This window comes from Gadus chalcogrammus, chromosome 9 (assembly GCF_026213295.1).
Source record: "Gadus chalcogrammus isolate NIFS_2021 chromosome 9, NIFS_Gcha_1.0, whole genome shotgun sequence".
NCBI classification, from domain to species: Eukaryota; Metazoa; Chordata; class Actinopteri; order Gadiformes; family Gadidae; genus Gadus; species Gadus chalcogrammus.
Genome location: NC_079420.1, coordinates 24,190,178 through 24,206,222, shown reverse-complemented (window position 1 = coordinate 24,206,222; position 16,045 = coordinate 24,190,178). Strand labels below are relative to the sequence as shown.

Below are 16,045 nucleotides of genomic sequence, written 5' to 3'. Positions count from 1 at the left end.
GGGGACACACCATCAGGTCCTGGAGCCTTCTTGATCTTCTGCTTCTGAAAGAGCCGGCACACATCCTTCTCGCAGATAGTTAGTGCAGGTGGGGGGAGGGGGATGGGTGATGAGGGAAAACCTTTTGTGCGTGAGGGGTGTGACAATGGGTGCTCTTCAAACCTGCAGTAAAAGTAATTCAGGTCGTCTGCCAGTCTGGGATTTCCTGCAGGGTGGGGGGATGGTCTCTTGTAGTTTGTAATTTGTTGCAGGCCTTTCCAAACTGATGCAGGGTCATTGGCGGAGAGGCTATATTTTAGTTTCTCACTGTAGCTTATTTTGGCTACCTTGATCTCCTTTGTCAACTTGTTCCTGGCCTGCTTATATAGGTCCCGGTCCCCACTACTATGGGCCTCCTCTTTAGCTTGACGCAGCTTCCGAAGATTAGGAGTGAACCAAGGTTTGCTGTTGTCGTATGTGCAGAAGGTCTTGGTCTGCACACAGAGGTCCTCGCAAAAACGGATGTAAGATGTTACAGTGTCCGTGAGGTCGTTAAGGTCTGTAGCTGCAGCTTCAAAAACGCTCCAGTTGGTGCAGTCAAAGCAAGCCTGCAACTCCAGCTTTGATTCCCTTGTCCATTTCTTTAAAGTCTTTGCCACAGGTTTAGAAGTTTTTAGTTTCTGCCTGTAGGTTGGGATGAGATGAAGCAGACAGTGGTCGGAGAGTCCTAGAGCTGCCAGGGAAACAGCGCGATAGGCGTCCTTCAAAACTGTGTAACAGTGGTCCAGTGTGTTTTTGTCTCTGGTGGGAATCTTGATATGCTGTCTGTATTTAGGGAGTTCCTGGTTGAGTTTGGCGTTGTTAAAATCCCCAACAATAATAACGAGAGAGTCCGGGTGTTTTTTCTCTATGTCCGTTATCTGGTCGGCCAGCTGTTGCAGCGCGTCTGCGACGCACGCTTGTGGTGGTATATAAACACCAACCATAACAAATGAGGAGAACTCCCGCGGAGAATAGAAGGGTTTACAGTCTATGAAGAAAGACTCTAAGTGAGGGCTACACGTCTTTTCCAGCACTGTAACATCTGTACACTTAAGCTGTTAAACACTACAGGAGGTCCATGGTGTGTACAGTATAGGGCAGGCTGAATTAGAGCTGGGTGATACATTGATTATTTTCAAATAATTCGAATTTATGGTTTAGGAAGTTTTTGAAAAAGGAAAATCGATATTCGGGAAAGGACGGTACGACAGCTGTTGGTACCGCATTGACTCGGCTGCCAGATCGACTCGGGGTCCTGCGCTTACAGATGACGTGTCGACACAAGCCAACGGACAAAACCCGGAAGGGTTGTTTAAAGGGGGCTCAATCATGGACTTAAAAAGAAGGCTCAATCCGTTTTGGTTTTGATTTCATTGAACGCAGCCCGTTCTTTCGCACAAACAAAGCCATTGGAAACACGTCTAAAAGCACTGATGAATGCATTATGTAACCCAGTTCCTGTTAGGGACTCTTAAGGCCCATTCACACCCTACGGTAAATACGGATACGGACCGTTTCGTCCGGTACCGGAGGTGTTTCGTCCGTAAATGGGTCCGTCGCCTCTGAGGCCGTTTCTCAATTCGCGTACTTGTGCGTGCTCGTGGACTCGTGAAACGTCATCAGTCGTTGCCCGAGCACTGTTCCAATTCGAAGCACGCATCAAGCGAGTACTGTCGTAAAACACAGAAGTGTTCTTGATGCGTGCTCGATCTCGCCGTTTCACCGAGCATGCATCGGAGGTGGCTCTTGTGTACTTGCAACCGCTATAAATCCCAGGATGCATTTCGCACTCTCAGTACGATGGCGGACAATATGGAGAAGACGCACAACTGTAGCTTAAGTTACTCTTAACTTATATATATATTTATATAATATAATAATAATATTATATATATATATATATATATATATATATATATATATATATATAAAGTGTGTGTATAGCTCATACACATGACAGGACACGCATATCTTTTCAATTTTTATTCATTCAGAATATTTACATACTATTTGAAAAAGAAAGAGGCTGGGATTTTGTTTTATATCATTTGTTTATATTGTTCAGTAGTATATGCCTAAATGAGGCCGTAGCACAGTTAACGGACGAGCAGAGGTGGTGACGTCATCGAGTCCGCTGCTGTTCCAATCGCAGGTACGTACTCGCATGCTCGCAAGTCTGTGCTTGAAGTACGGACTTGCCAAGTACGTGCTTCGAGTCCGTAGTACGCGTGCTAGGAATTGAGAAACGGCCTGAGTTTACGAATCCGGAGTGCTCCGGGAGAACCGGAGCAATACCACCGGAAATCGAGGCGGCAGTATAGAGTCAAAAGTCAGACCATTCGCGAAAATAGATAGAGTAGTATAATATCGGATATATATATATAGATATATATATATATATATAGTATTTGACGTTTTGGACTTATTTTATACTATATACCTATACTATATATACTATATACTGACATTTTTATTTTATTGTTTATTGTTATTGTTCCCCTGCTTTGGCAATGAGTTGTAACTGGTCATTTAACAACATTTTGAGGAGATAATCTGCGGGTTGATGAGGGTGTCACATGCCACCGCACACTTTTTGCATCCGATTTCAGATGACGCAAAGCAAAATCATCTACACAGATCTCATGTTTGCGATTGTCGATGCCGTTAATTTGTGAAACGACAGTCACTGCCATCTAGAGGATTTATTGCGTAACATCCATAACGCTGAAACCAGGTATGAAGTGTAGTTCCGGGGGCAACGTTTGGGGCGATCCGGAGGTATAAACAGAGAGGCCGTTTCTCAATTCCTAGCACGCGTACTACGGACTCGATGACTTGCAAGCACGTACTTGGCAAGTCCGTACTTCAAGCACAGACTTGCGAGCACGCAAGTACGTACCTGCGATTGGAACAGCAGCAGACTCGATGACGTCACCACCTCTGCTCGTCCGTTAACTGTGCTACGGCCTCATTTAGGCATATACTACTGAACAATATAAACAAATGATATAAAACAAAATCCCAGCCTCTTTCATTTTCAAATAGTATGTAAATATTCTGAATGAATAACAATTGAAAAGATATGAGTGTCCTGTCATGTGTATAAGCTATACACACACGACCTTACATATATATATATTTATATATTATTATTATTATTATTGTTATTATATTAGGCCTATATATTATATAAATATATATATAAGTTAAGAGTAACTTAAGCTACAGTTGTAACTTGTGCGTCTTCTCCATATTGTCCGCCCTCGTACTGCTGCGAGTGCGAAATGCATCCTGGGATTTATAGCGGGAGCAAGCACACACGGGCTGTTTCCCAAAGTGAAGGCTGCAGCCTTGCTAGGACGCGTCCTTGCTAGTCGCGTCCTATGGAGATGAGACTAGAGTGCTAGCTCGAGTGCTTCCTAGGGTTTGTAACGTCTGACTTTGGGAACGACTTGGTAGTGTGGAAGCGCTTCCGCTTCCGCTTTTTAATACTGCGTGTCCGCTTGTAAACACATGTGCGCTTATGAATAAAACATGGCATCAATCAAGCTGATCGATATTTATTTGACTTTTGTCTGTTATGAATGCGGTCATGTCTCCTTCGCATGGAGCCTCTTTGGGGAAGTCACAAAAGCGTTGTTGTGGTTGATCGAATTGTCTTTATTAAAAGGAAAATCCATTCAATTTTTATAAAACTAAGTGAAATTGTCTGAGAACTTAATTCATGCATCACATTTACAGTACGGTTGATTACTATTATGCAGGGGGAAAAAGACAAAGAAAGAGATGATAAACGTGTATTTATTTGGATATATGATCTGATTCATTCATTCATATATGCCTACAATCTAACAGTGCTTTGAACACATAAGTATATCATATAAAATACAATTATATACGTTCATTAAAAATTACAAACATTGCAAATGATCGGTTGTGCATTAATTTTACAACATTGGATAGTGGCACTATCCCTTCCACCGGCAAACAAATGTTTGTGCGCCACCCTAAGGCGCACAAAAGCCTCCGTTTGCTGGGCTGACCCTAAAAAAAACGTAAAACATAAATAGGTATACATAAATAATGTAATCTTGTGAGCGAGTAAATTGACATTGGTGACAGTGGTGTTTAACACCAGCTACGTCCATGCAAAATATAGCAACGTATCATTAAGTTGCAAAAACGTTTGAAAAGTGGCACAGGCCTTTAGGCTTGATTATTTGCATTAACATGAGGAATCTATAAAAAGCAATACGGCACAAAATATTTCTGAAAACTAATATAACTTCACTTCGTTTGAACGTGTACTTCTCTGCCATTTTCAAGAACCCGCCCAGTGAACGCAGAGGATTGTGGGTCGTTTTGGCTCGTCTAGGATGCAGCAATGCATCCTTGAAAAATCTCGGAATTCTCAAAAACGAAGGACCCGAAAAGGGGGCGTATTTCGAGTGTCCTCAACATTGGAACAGTGCTTGTCGGCGTTCGATGACGTAGCGTCCTTAAAAGGGCGGCCGTTGAGCATGCTTCCTTGACATTGGGAAACAGCCACGAGCCACCTCCGATGCATAAGCCGTTTCTCAATTCGCGTACTTGTGCGTGCTCGTGTGCTCGTGGACTCGTGAAACGTCATCAGTCGTTGCCCGAGCACTGTTCCAATTCGAAGCACGCATCAAGCGAGTACTGTCGTAAAACCCGGAAGTGTTCTGGATGCGTGCTCGATATCGCCGTTTCACCGAGCATGCATCGGAGGTGGCTCGTGTGTGCTTGCTCCCGCTATAAATCCCAGGATGCATTTCGCACTCGCAGCAGTACGAGGGCGGACAATATGGAGAAGACGCACAAGTTACAACTGTAGCTTAAGTTACTCTTAACTTATATATATATTTATATAATATATAATATAATAATAATAATAATATGTAAATATATATATGTAAGGTCGTGTGTGTATAGCTTATACACATGACAGGACACTCATATCTTTTCAATTGTTATTCATTCAGAATATTTACATACTATTTGAAAATGAAAGAGGCTGGGATTTTGTTTGGTATCATTTGTTTATATTGTTCAGTAGTATGCCTAAATGAGGCCGTAGCACAGTTAACGGACGAGCAGAGGTGGTGACGTCATCGAGTCCGCTGCTGTTCCAATTGCAGGTACGTACTCGCGTGCTCGCAAGTATGTGCTTGAAGTACAGACTTGCCAAGTACGTGCTTGCAAGTCATCGAGTCCGTAGTACGCGTGCTACGAATTGAGAAACGGCCATAGCCGTTTCTCAATTCGCGTACTTGTGCGTGCTCGTGTGCTCGTGGACTCGTGAAACGTCATCAGTCGTTGCCCGAGCACTGTTCCAATTCGAAGCACGCATCAAGCGAGTACTGTCGTAAAACCCGGAAGTGTTCTGGATGCGTGCTCGATATCGCCGTTTCACCGAGCCTGCATCGGAGGTGGCTCGTGTGTGCTTGCTCCCGCTATAAATCCCAGGATGCATTTCGCACTCGCAGCAGTACGAGGGCGGACAATATGGAAAAGACGCACAAGTTACAACTGTAGCTTAAGTTACTCTTAACTTATATATATATTTATATAATATATAATATAATAATAATAATAATAATAATAATATATAAATATATATATGTAAGGTCGTGTGTGTATAGCTTATACACATGACAGGACACTCATATCTTTTCAATTGTTATTCATTCAGAATATTTACATACTATTTGAAAATGAAAGAGGCTGGGATTTTGTTTTGTATCATTTGTTTATATTGTTCAGTAGTATATGCCTAAATGAGGCCGTAGCACAGTTAACGGACGAGCAGAGGTGGTGACGTCATCGAGTCCGCTGCTGTTCCAATTGCAGGTACGTACTCGCGTGCTCGCAAGTATGTCATCATGGTAAGTCATCGAGTCCGTAGTACGCGTGCTACGAATTGAGAAACTGCCCATGCTCGGTGAAACCATGGCCGTTTCTCAATTCCTAGCACGCGTACTACGGACTCGATGACTTGCAAGCACGTACTTGGCAAGTCTGTACTTCAAGCACATACTTGCGAGCACGCGAGTACGTACCTGTGATTGGAACAGCAGCGGACTCGATGACGTCACCACCTCTGCTCGTCCGTTAACTGTGCTACGGCCTCATTTAGCATACTACTGAACAATATAAACAAATGATATAAAACAAAATCCCAGCCTCTTTTTCAAATAGTATGTAAATATTCTGAATGAATAAAAATTGAAAAGATATGCGTGTCCTGTCATGTGTATAAGCTATACACACACGACTTTATATATATTTATTATCTTATATTATTATTATTATATAATATAAATATATATAAGTTAAGAGTAACTTAAGCTACAGTTGTGCGTCTTCTCCATATTGTCCGCCATCGTACTGCTGCGAGTGCGAAATGCATCCTGGGATTTATAGCGATTGCAAGCACACACGAGCCACCTCCGATGCATGCTCGGTGAAACGGCGAGATCGAGCACGCATCAAGAACACTTCCGGGTTTTACGACAGTACTCGCTTGATGCGTGCTTCGAATTGGAACAGTGCTCGGGCAACGACTGATGACGTTTCACGAGTCCACGAGCACGCACAAGTACGCGAATTGAGAAACGGCTAGAATGTCTAATATGAGGAGAACTGGCACTCGCGGGTTAGTTCCGGTTTTCTGGACTGGTTGCAGTAATAATCTTAGACCACGCGGGGCGCTCGTAGGCGAGTCCAGAATGAATGGGAGCCAACGGGGTTTTATCCTCAGAATCCACTTTTCTCACGATGTAATTTTTTGTCAAGTAATTTTGAAGTTGCTATCAAAGGGTGGGGCTAAGATAATAAACTCAGCTGAATATTGCATTTTTTAAGGTCACGTATCTGTTCTAAAAAGGCGTTAAAAACATGCGATGACGTCACACACTCTGTAATACTGTCAGAGGTACTGCTTTACGGCAGTTTCTAAAGCACTTCCCTTTTCCCGCAACGATAACACCAGCTGTTGGAGGTAAGGCTTTTTTTTGCTTAATACCCTAGTTACAGAGTTTTAGTGAGCTAATGTAAAAAAAAGAAATGCTCGAATGTTTTACATATGTAGGCTATGTTACTTACAGAGAGTGTTTTTTCTAATCCTCACTAGTGCCGATGATAAAGCTTTTTTTTTTAGTAACGATTATGAGCCATTTCTTTCTCCTAAAATAGAAACCTGGATTAGAATCATAATTTTAAGACTGCATCAATTTAGTTTACATCAGTAAAGAATCTGCTAGAGAGCAGTGTTCTGTTATTCTCCTCATGCCTCTTCCTTTCTTGATCTCTACAGTCGGACCTTGATGCTGTGACAACGGACAAGTCTTCTTCCTCTGTCCTTTTCCCCTGCCTCTGTATGTTCAGTGTTGTTAAATCATTTATCTTTTTTTTTTATTAGTTACTGTTCTTATTGTGTTCTTGTTAGTGTGATGTTTGAATAAACTTGCCTGTTGCAATGTTGGTATAATGTTTGTATAATTACTGTTATACAACTGTTACTGTTTCAATGTGACCCAGACCATATTTCTCATTTAACAAACATGTGTAGCTTATAATGTGTTGCATGGCAGAGCAATTATATTCAATGGCTTAAAACAAACCCATCTGTAAAGATCAGTGAATGCATAGAAATCAATGACAAGTGGTGTAGATGGTTTTCCCTCTGTGCAAGGTCATTAGCCCAAGTCCTACAAAAAAATAACGACTGTAATAGCAGATGTTGAAGTTGTTAAATCGTTAACTAACCATTTGTATGGAACAATCGGTTAAGGTAAGTTAAGTGCTTGAGTCTCGACACTTTAGAGAATGTCTAGCACGCAACTTGAATAAGCCATGTGCGATATTACCCGGGCTCCGAAGTAGCCTAGGACCATTCATACAGGAGCAAGCAAGAACGTTACCTTTTTCTGTCCTTGGGAAACGAAAAGACGGACAATCCGTTTCCACTGTAAGTGCAGTTTATCATTGCATATTTAAGAGGCATTTCTTTTTTACTATCTTTATTTTCGAAAAATAGACAATGACAGATTAAATGATATTGGCCCTCATTTATCAAACGAACGTAGAAATGAGCGCAAATCTGAACGCATGATTCATCTTACGATAGGACCCACGTGAGATTTACGAAACCTTCGTATCACACCAATCCCAGCGTACGAAGGATCTTGCGTTGATAAATACGGCGGCTGAGATCGATCGTAATTAACGTAACACGCCCATATAAAAGCACGTCTTCAGAAGTCTCGCCCCTAACTTTTACGACATGGAGAAACGTCCAACGGTAAAATAGAGGAATTTTTCCGAGACCCAAATGGAGACGCTCGGGTCACTGGTGGATGCGAACCGTCTGGTTTTATTTGGTAGCCTATAGCTGGCATTAAAGGCCAGCAAAAGAATGCTATATGGAAGGAAATAACTGTTGCAGTGAATAGTGTTTCCAATGTTCGTCGGGCTACGGAAGAGGTTTGTTAATTAAATTAATTAAATAATAAATTAAATGTACAACTTATGTTATCCAGCTAAAACATTTCACATGTATGCTATTGTTTGCATTCCGTTAAAGTTATTTAATTCCGAATAAGGTGAAGAAAAAATGGTCCGACATGAAGCTCAGCACCAAAAAACGTGTTGCGGCTGTGAAGCCGGCCAAGCAAGAAACGGGCGGAGGCCGGTGCAGTGCGACTGCAGCGTAACTCCCCGAGATGACTCTGACCATGTAGTGCGCCCTGATGTAGACGATGCCCAACGTTGCTATTTTGGAAAATAAAAGAATCGTGCGTGCCCCCAGGCCGTCGGGCTACCATTTCAGGATTGACATTTTGGCATCGCAAATAATCGGAACATTAACTGAATGGTAGCTTTTGCGGTTGATGTAGGGCGTAATCATTAATAGATGGTTCATACGCACATGGGTACAATCAACCGCTCCAATCACATTTGGAAACCTATAGCATAAAAATCCCGTTTGATTCCAGTTTGCTGATCGTTATTATATGGGAATTTACTATAACGTTCGGAGAGGGACATTATAGCTGCCAAAACTGCTGGCATGGTTCGGCTAATACTTGGCTGGGAAATAGCAGACCTGTCCCCGATCTCCCGCTGCAAGATCCCGGTGGCCAAAAATCCCAAGGTAGAGCAAACCTGCACAGGTATTGCGTTTGATCGCCTAGTTTCTCGCCTTAACTGTGGCTCCAAAGCATTGCATAGCTCCATCAGGAGATGCCTTGGGAGACGAAAACGACTCAAGAGCCATTCATCGCCCTCCTTAAAAAAATCGGCGCGGTCTCGAAAAACTCTCTCGTCTGTGCGTTGAGGTCCTTAACAGAGCCAGATCTGCCATCGCTGAGACACGACCACCTATTTGGCAAAGCTCCTGTTAATATAGACAGCTGAATAAACATTTCACCTGTCACATTCTAATTATTTTCATAGCAATACTGTTTTTAATTAAACCTGACTTGATTGTAATTGTTTGAACGGCTGGGCTAATTCCAATTTATTTAGTAATTAATACAGATGTTGAACATGGGCTACTTGTGCTGCACTATTCATCATTGAAATACCCGTAGGCCTATGTTGCGCCAAAAAAACTTGCGTACACGAGCTCAGACCTGACGTGAGATTTCATCGCAGCCTGCGCTCACGTTCAAATTGATAAATGCCAAGCTCAACGTTGAAATGAGCGTAGATCCATTTTACGCACGTTTTCTGTCGTACGCTCGTTTGATAAATGAGGGCCATTGAGCGGGATATTGACTGTATTATTTAAGGTGGTCATACCGTAGCCTACCTACCATGTATATAACACATTGAACATTGAACACAAGAAATGGAAGAAATTCCATTCATGGCCATGTACTTTCACCATACATACTATCTAAAAAATAAAAGGGTCTGCAGGAAAATATAAATACAGTACGCAAAAATTGAGTTAACACGTTTCTGAATGCTCTTCAGCTTCAGATGCCGTCAAGAGGGGTCTCTGGTCGTAATCAGTCGCAAGTCCGTCCCTGACCAATCAGCATTCATTAGCAGAATGCTAGCGTGTTTGGCCAACAACGGCCCAAACTAAGAAATCGAAAGGACATAAGTACTCACTCATTTGACTTTTGAACCATAATCTATATTGAACTTGCGGAATCTACAATAAAATTTGCGATATTTCAACGACAAGCAGGTGAAAGGCATAATTAGCCGTTTAGCCCCATAGACTCCCATTCAATCTGGACTCGCCCGCGATCACCCCCAGTGGATGTCTCATGGAACTACAACCAAAATCGGTACAATGGGGCGTATAGGGAGTGCCCAGGCTCTTCGTAGACGGGCTCTGGTATAAATCGGCCTTTATTCGGAAGGAGGAGAACGGAAGTGTCTGCGTGTGGGTCGCTGTTTTGAATCGTGTTGGGAGCGCTGGAAATAAAGTGGATCACCCCTTTCAGTGAATGGAGTTAACCGATTCGTCTTTATAACCCAAGTATCGTCAACTATAATTTGTACATTCGATTATTCATATTTTAGAAAACAAAAGGAGATCGTTAATACTTAAAGATAACATGGGAATGAATGACAATGGAAAGACAGCGTTTACAGGAAGTGCGTCATTATTGCGCATCTAGGACAGAGTTGATCTGGCAGCCGATTCAATCCGCCACCCACGGCGCCACCTCCCCTGCTAGTAACGGCCCACCTAGCCTCCTCGTGGCTGATGGGGTGAGGAGTATGGCCGTTTCTCAATCCCAAGTGCGCGAACTACGGACTCGCAAGTTCGTACTTGGCAAGTCTGGACTTCAAGTAAACAATTCCGAGGAAGGGAGTACGCACAGCAGCGGACTCGATGACGTCACCAGCTCAGCTCGTCTGTTAACTGTCCTACGGCCTCATGTAGGCATGCAAGTTGCAACTACTGAGCAATACAAATTATATAAAACAAAACGGCCTCTAGTTTTTAAAGAGTATGTTAATATTTTGAATGAATATAAATGAAAAGTTATGCGTATTCACACGGCAAGCCAGCTGTACCCTACACAATCAGTGGCTTGAAAAAGACTATGAGATTACAGTTTCTCAATTTTCCTATATAGCCCATTATATTATTGGAGTGGAGTGCCAATTTCATGGCACAATCAAAATACGTCAGAAGTGCAACGTGGAAGGCTGGCGTCCGAGGATTCAGGAACACACGATTAGTATAACGATGTGATTCTTTTCGAATACACTCATAACGGCAGTAAAAATAACATCAAGTTGCCGTGGGTCGTAACTATGGCGATAACACGCCCCCCATCTTCTCTAAAACGATTCGTTGAATAATGTTTGGACTTCAATCCCAATAGGGAAATTCGTCCGTTTAAATTAAATATAAAGCCATAATGCCCTAATTGGATCATTTTATACCACCACAACATGCTTTGAAACACTCCCTTAACAGTCAAAAGAATGACAAGACAAAATATAGAATTTATTTTTTTATTGATCCAAAAATTGTTTATGCCACCAGAGCAGAAGCTGTAGAGGACTCGCTGTTGACAGAAAAAAAATTGGCGTTAAAAATAATAATCTACACATGTTCAACAAACAGGCTGCCAGTTGACACTTATAGTAGTCACAATCCGATACTTACGTTTTATAGCAACTACATTTAATCCTGTCAGCATTTCCTGAATTGCGTCTAACGTCATTTGAAATAAAGACCACACCAATGAAGACGTGATATCTATATAATGGATGTACGAAGGGGACTGGCAGAGCCGGCACATGGTAGCCACTCTGCTAATTTACCTCCAGTGTTTCTCGCACAACAGAAATATCCCATCTCTTAATAAATGTAAGAGCAGACAATGAATTGTGCACCAAGTATACACCTGGTCAGTATCTTACGTGTACTAGCAAGCATACGTAAGTAAGTATACGTACTACTTCCAGTTGGGGGCCAGTACTCTCTTGGTCTTGTAGTAGCGGGCCAGCCTGTGGATCCTGCTTTCCACCAGAATGAGCCGGAACTTGGCATCCCTGTCCTGGAAGACAGCACTCAAACGGTTAACATTAAGGAAATTGCATTGAGCAAAGACCAAAGGAAACTTAAGTGTCCAAATCTGAAGTCCAGCTCCATGTCGTTCTGTATGAAGGGGACTGGCGGAGGAGGCACATGAAGCCACTCCGCTAATTTACCTCCAGTTTCTCTAGCACAAATGACATATCTCCACTCTTATGGAAGGTATGGGGGAGATAGTGAATTGTGCATCAATTCACCATGTAAGATCATAGTTCTGCAATCAAAGAGTTAACATAGAAATGTTGGCAGCCACTCTAATTTTCCACCACAGGTCAAATAATTTAAGTCTAGACGAACGAAAACACATTGTGGTTGGGTTTTCTAAATGTGTGTGATGTGGAAGCACATTTATTGAACCTTAAAGTCCCAATGAGCAAGATGTACATTAATGAAATCACCACTGATGAGCATTGCCTACAGGTTAGGGATGGGCAACGATGGTCAAATAGTCTGAGTCATGTAGTATATTGAATAATGAATGTGACTGGTTATTCATTACACGGCTCTTCTCAATGCTGTTTAACGCTCCGCCCACTTGGCCCGATTTCCTAATATTAGTAAAATATTTCTCAGCGAATATCGAATAGTATTGTTGCCAGAAATGCACAGCCTACTACAGAGATGTTCACGTTGACACTTAATGCACATAAGAATGCAAATGTTTGGAGCTCAGCATACAGCTGCTTACTCCTGATATGTGATCAGTGAATGCAATGCTTTATTCTTGAGCCTGACTACATCATACCTTTCTGTTCCTCTCAAGATGCTTCCTGACTGCCACAGCCTTCTTGATGAGGTGGTAGAGGTCCTCTGGGAGGTCCGGGGCCAGGCCCTTGGACTTCAGGATCCTCAAGATCTTGTTTCCTGTGACAAAACGCACCTGGGCCACACCGTGGGAATCCCTCAGAATCACACCTGAGGAGAGACAACAGTCACACCTCCATATGAAGCAGTCCTCTCAACTAGTCCACAGGGAGGGCTCCGGAGACCTTCAATACCAGCTGCACTTATTCACTAGACAGCGTTGCTTTTATGATACTTTGTGACAACATGCCCAGCATGAAATGAAGTGTTGCGCTAGTACCATTTCCTGCATCACAATAATTGATCACAGAGTACAATTTCAGCTGACTTGAGCAGTACAGTGAACAACTGTGGCAAAAAAATCTAACTAATGCACAGAAAACATTTAGAGAAATGTTCTTTGGTCAGGTTATATTGAGCCACGGCAAAAAATGATTTAAATGCAAACCAATGTTATTTTAGTCGGTGGAGCAGAATATGGAAAAATGTCCAAATCTGAAGTCCAGCTCCATGTCGTTCTGTACGAAGGGGACTGGCGGAGGAGGCACCGTGAAGCCACTCCGCTAATTTACCTCCAATTTCTCTAGCACAAATGACATATCTCCACTCTTATGGAAGGTATGGGGGAGATAGTGAATTGTGCATCACCTTATTCTGAGATCTACAGGCATCTCAATACTGACGTGGGTCTGAGGATAGAAGCATCATCTCCCTTCATACATTTTAATAGCAGGGATATTTTGTTGACCCGAGAAGTATTACGTTTTGCTGGTTCAACAATGCAGGTTATTTCTTTATGGCCACCAACATGGGGCTCTGGTCCTCTGAACAGGAGGAACCAGACCCCTGGAGCGGGTGCAGCACCATGACACCACAAAGCTACAAAAAAGATAAGTCCTGATGCTGGATAAAGTATTGTTCCGTTAATGCAAGCAGCTGTCAAAAAGACTGAACCATAGCTTATGAACTTGTCTGTCCGGTTATAGTTAACATGGGCCCGGTTAATAACTGGCTTAGCAGGAGGCCCCGGGAAGCTTACGCCTTTTATTTTACATCCTCAACGAGCCGCTTTACTGACTACTGACTACGTGACCGTGTGGAGCTCTACTCACCGATCTGAGATGGAGTCAGACCCTTTTTGGCCAGCTTGAAGATCTGCTCCTTTACATCATCAGATGTTAGTTTCAGCCACTGGAACAAATTGAAAGTTTAGTTTAGACCATCGAATAAACAGGTCTTTGTTCTACATGTGGATAGAGAACAGGTTGATACTCACAGTGGGAACACTGCGCCTGTACGGCAGAGCAGACTGGGACAAGCCCTTTCTGTGGACGGGACAGAACAAGGGTTATTCCTCATGGACCATACAGGGTTTAGACCTCCGGAATAAACAGGGTTTAGTTCTTTAGGTTAGGTACTCCTCTGACAGTAGGAGTATCGAAGGCCTTTCCGCGGAGCCTAAACGTGTTCAGGGAACATATAGTTTCTATCTCCAGATTAACACCAAGAACTGTAACATAACCTAAAATAATCCATCGCGCAGTTTACGTGAATGTAGACGACATTGAATAGCAACACTACGGTTATTGAAACCAAAGTTCCTCCACATGTTCCAGCGTTAGCATGTGTTAGCGTTAGCTGCCGCTACCCACCAGCAGCTTTTGAAGTGGAAGCGGACTGACCGCAATTAGATAACACAATTTCAGTCTCAATAACGAATTCAAGCTCTTCGTTTGATTCAACGAAGGACTGTGGTGGTGTTACCGTACAATATGTCAACATCTGAACACGTCAAAATGATTTAAAAGGAGATAGATTGGTCTAAAGGAGCACCTACCCGGGAGCGTGCATGCGACCCATGATGGCGCTGGAGGAAGAGAGGCCGCTGAAGCGACGGAAAGAGCTATTTTGCGTTTGCACAGGAAGTGACGTATACGACACACGGCACGAGTTATCAGCTTTCCGGTTTAGAACCAAAGATATAACATTAAATATATCACTAAAAATAACACTAAAACACCATGTAGGTACCGATCATTCACTTATTTCAGATTTTTTTTCCAACATATGAGTCTCCTTGTTGGATTTATCAATATCATTATAAGTTATCAATATCAACTATATCGGCAATAATTATTTCAAACTGACAATGAAGGCCTTCAGACAGATGAGTGTTTCTAACAGACAACCCATGGGACTTAAACTAGACTCGTTCCCATTATTATTATTCCTTTTGATAATTATTTGACCCTCGGTAGATGTTTCCATTATGTAGCAATTTGCAAATGGACATCACCCTTCTCTTAACACCATATTACAAACCTACTTTGTTAGTAATGATGTGTAGTTTATATTTCAACTTGACTATCCTCAAGTAAGCCTTGTTTAAATAAAAAACAAAAAAAATACAAACATGTTTTATGGTTAGGGGTTTTATAATTGATAATTGCTGTGTAATAACAGTACTTTACTCAATAACCATATTTTATTAGAAAGTCAATTCAACCACATAAACCTCTTCTTCAAAAGGCTACCATCAAACGCCAGGTGAGATTTAAGGTGGTACTATTAATCTATAAATCCTGAACGGATGTACAGCTTTCATTACAGCAAGCCTATGAGACAGCAGTAGCTACCTCTGCAGCAGGTGCGAGGTGAGAGGTCTACTACGCGTTCCTCGTTTACCCTCCACCATGTAGCCCTAATGCTGTCTGTTTAAGGCATGGTTTCTCAACGGGGGCACGGGGGTTCGCACAATCTAGGGGGGCGCTGGGAACGTGATAACATTTTTAGGGGGGATTTAAAACTTTTTCTTTTTTTTTTCTTTTTTTTGGGTGAAGAAATAGGCTACCTGAAATACATGGCCGATTTTCATTTATTGGTTTCTAACCCCTCTACCGTCTCAGCTACTTTTTACTGTCTATGCGCAGTGGAACAGTGATAATACAGCGCGGTTCGGTCCTGCACATGCCCGGACTCCCGTTACATCAGCTATCGTCATGACCTCTATAGTAACGCTGATAAACATAACCCAAGTTTGCGGGTCAACAGTTCAATAACCAACGCAACACAATCAAACATGACCGATAGCAAGAAAAATATATAATTTTGTTTCATAGCCCG

General features: G+C 42.3%; 1 protein-coding gene and 2 non-coding genes across 3 annotated transcripts; all 3 read right to left on the bottom strand.

The window, feature by feature from the left end:
- Window positions 1-11,518: 11,518 nt before the first annotated feature.
- rps13 (ribosomal protein S13) lies at window positions 11,519-14,821 on the bottom strand. Its single transcript, XM_056598487.1, has 6 exons — window positions 14,760-14,821; window positions 14,199-14,247; window positions 14,035-14,113; window positions 12,864-13,033; window positions 11,980-12,080; window positions 11,519-11,585 (listed from the first exon to the last, which is right to left on the bottom strand). The coding sequence occupies exons 1-6, from the start codon at window positions 14,780-14,782 to the stop codon at window positions 11,552-11,554; spliced, it is 456 nt and encodes a 151-aa protein (XP_056454462.1). The 5' UTR covers window positions 14,783-14,821; the 3' UTR covers window positions 11,519-11,551.
- On the bottom strand, window positions 11,789-11,916 carry LOC130389916 (small nucleolar RNA SNORA19). The gene has a single exon (XR_008896694.1). It is a non-coding gene; the product is annotated as a small nucleolar RNA SNORA19 (small nucleolar RNA).
- On the bottom strand, window positions 12,180-12,307 carry LOC130389917 (small nucleolar RNA SNORA19). Its single transcript, XR_008896695.1, has one exon. It is a non-coding gene; the product is annotated as a small nucleolar RNA SNORA19 (small nucleolar RNA).
- Window positions 14,822-16,045: the final 1,224 nt, after the last annotated feature.

Excerpts from the sequence above, each read along its gene's own strand:
- rps13 (XM_056598487.1), bottom strand. The coding sequence starts at position 14,782 with ATGGGTCGCATGCACGCTCCCGG. Across the intron at positions 13,034-14,034 it reads TCTGACTCCATCTCAGATCG|GTGTGATTCTGAGGGATTCC; the intron begins GTGAGTAGAGCT and ends GTCTCTCCTCAG. Across the intron at positions 12,081-12,863 it reads ATCTTGAGAGGAACAGAAAG|GACAGGGATGCCAAGTTCCG; the intron begins GTATGATGTAGT and ends GCTGTCTTCCAG.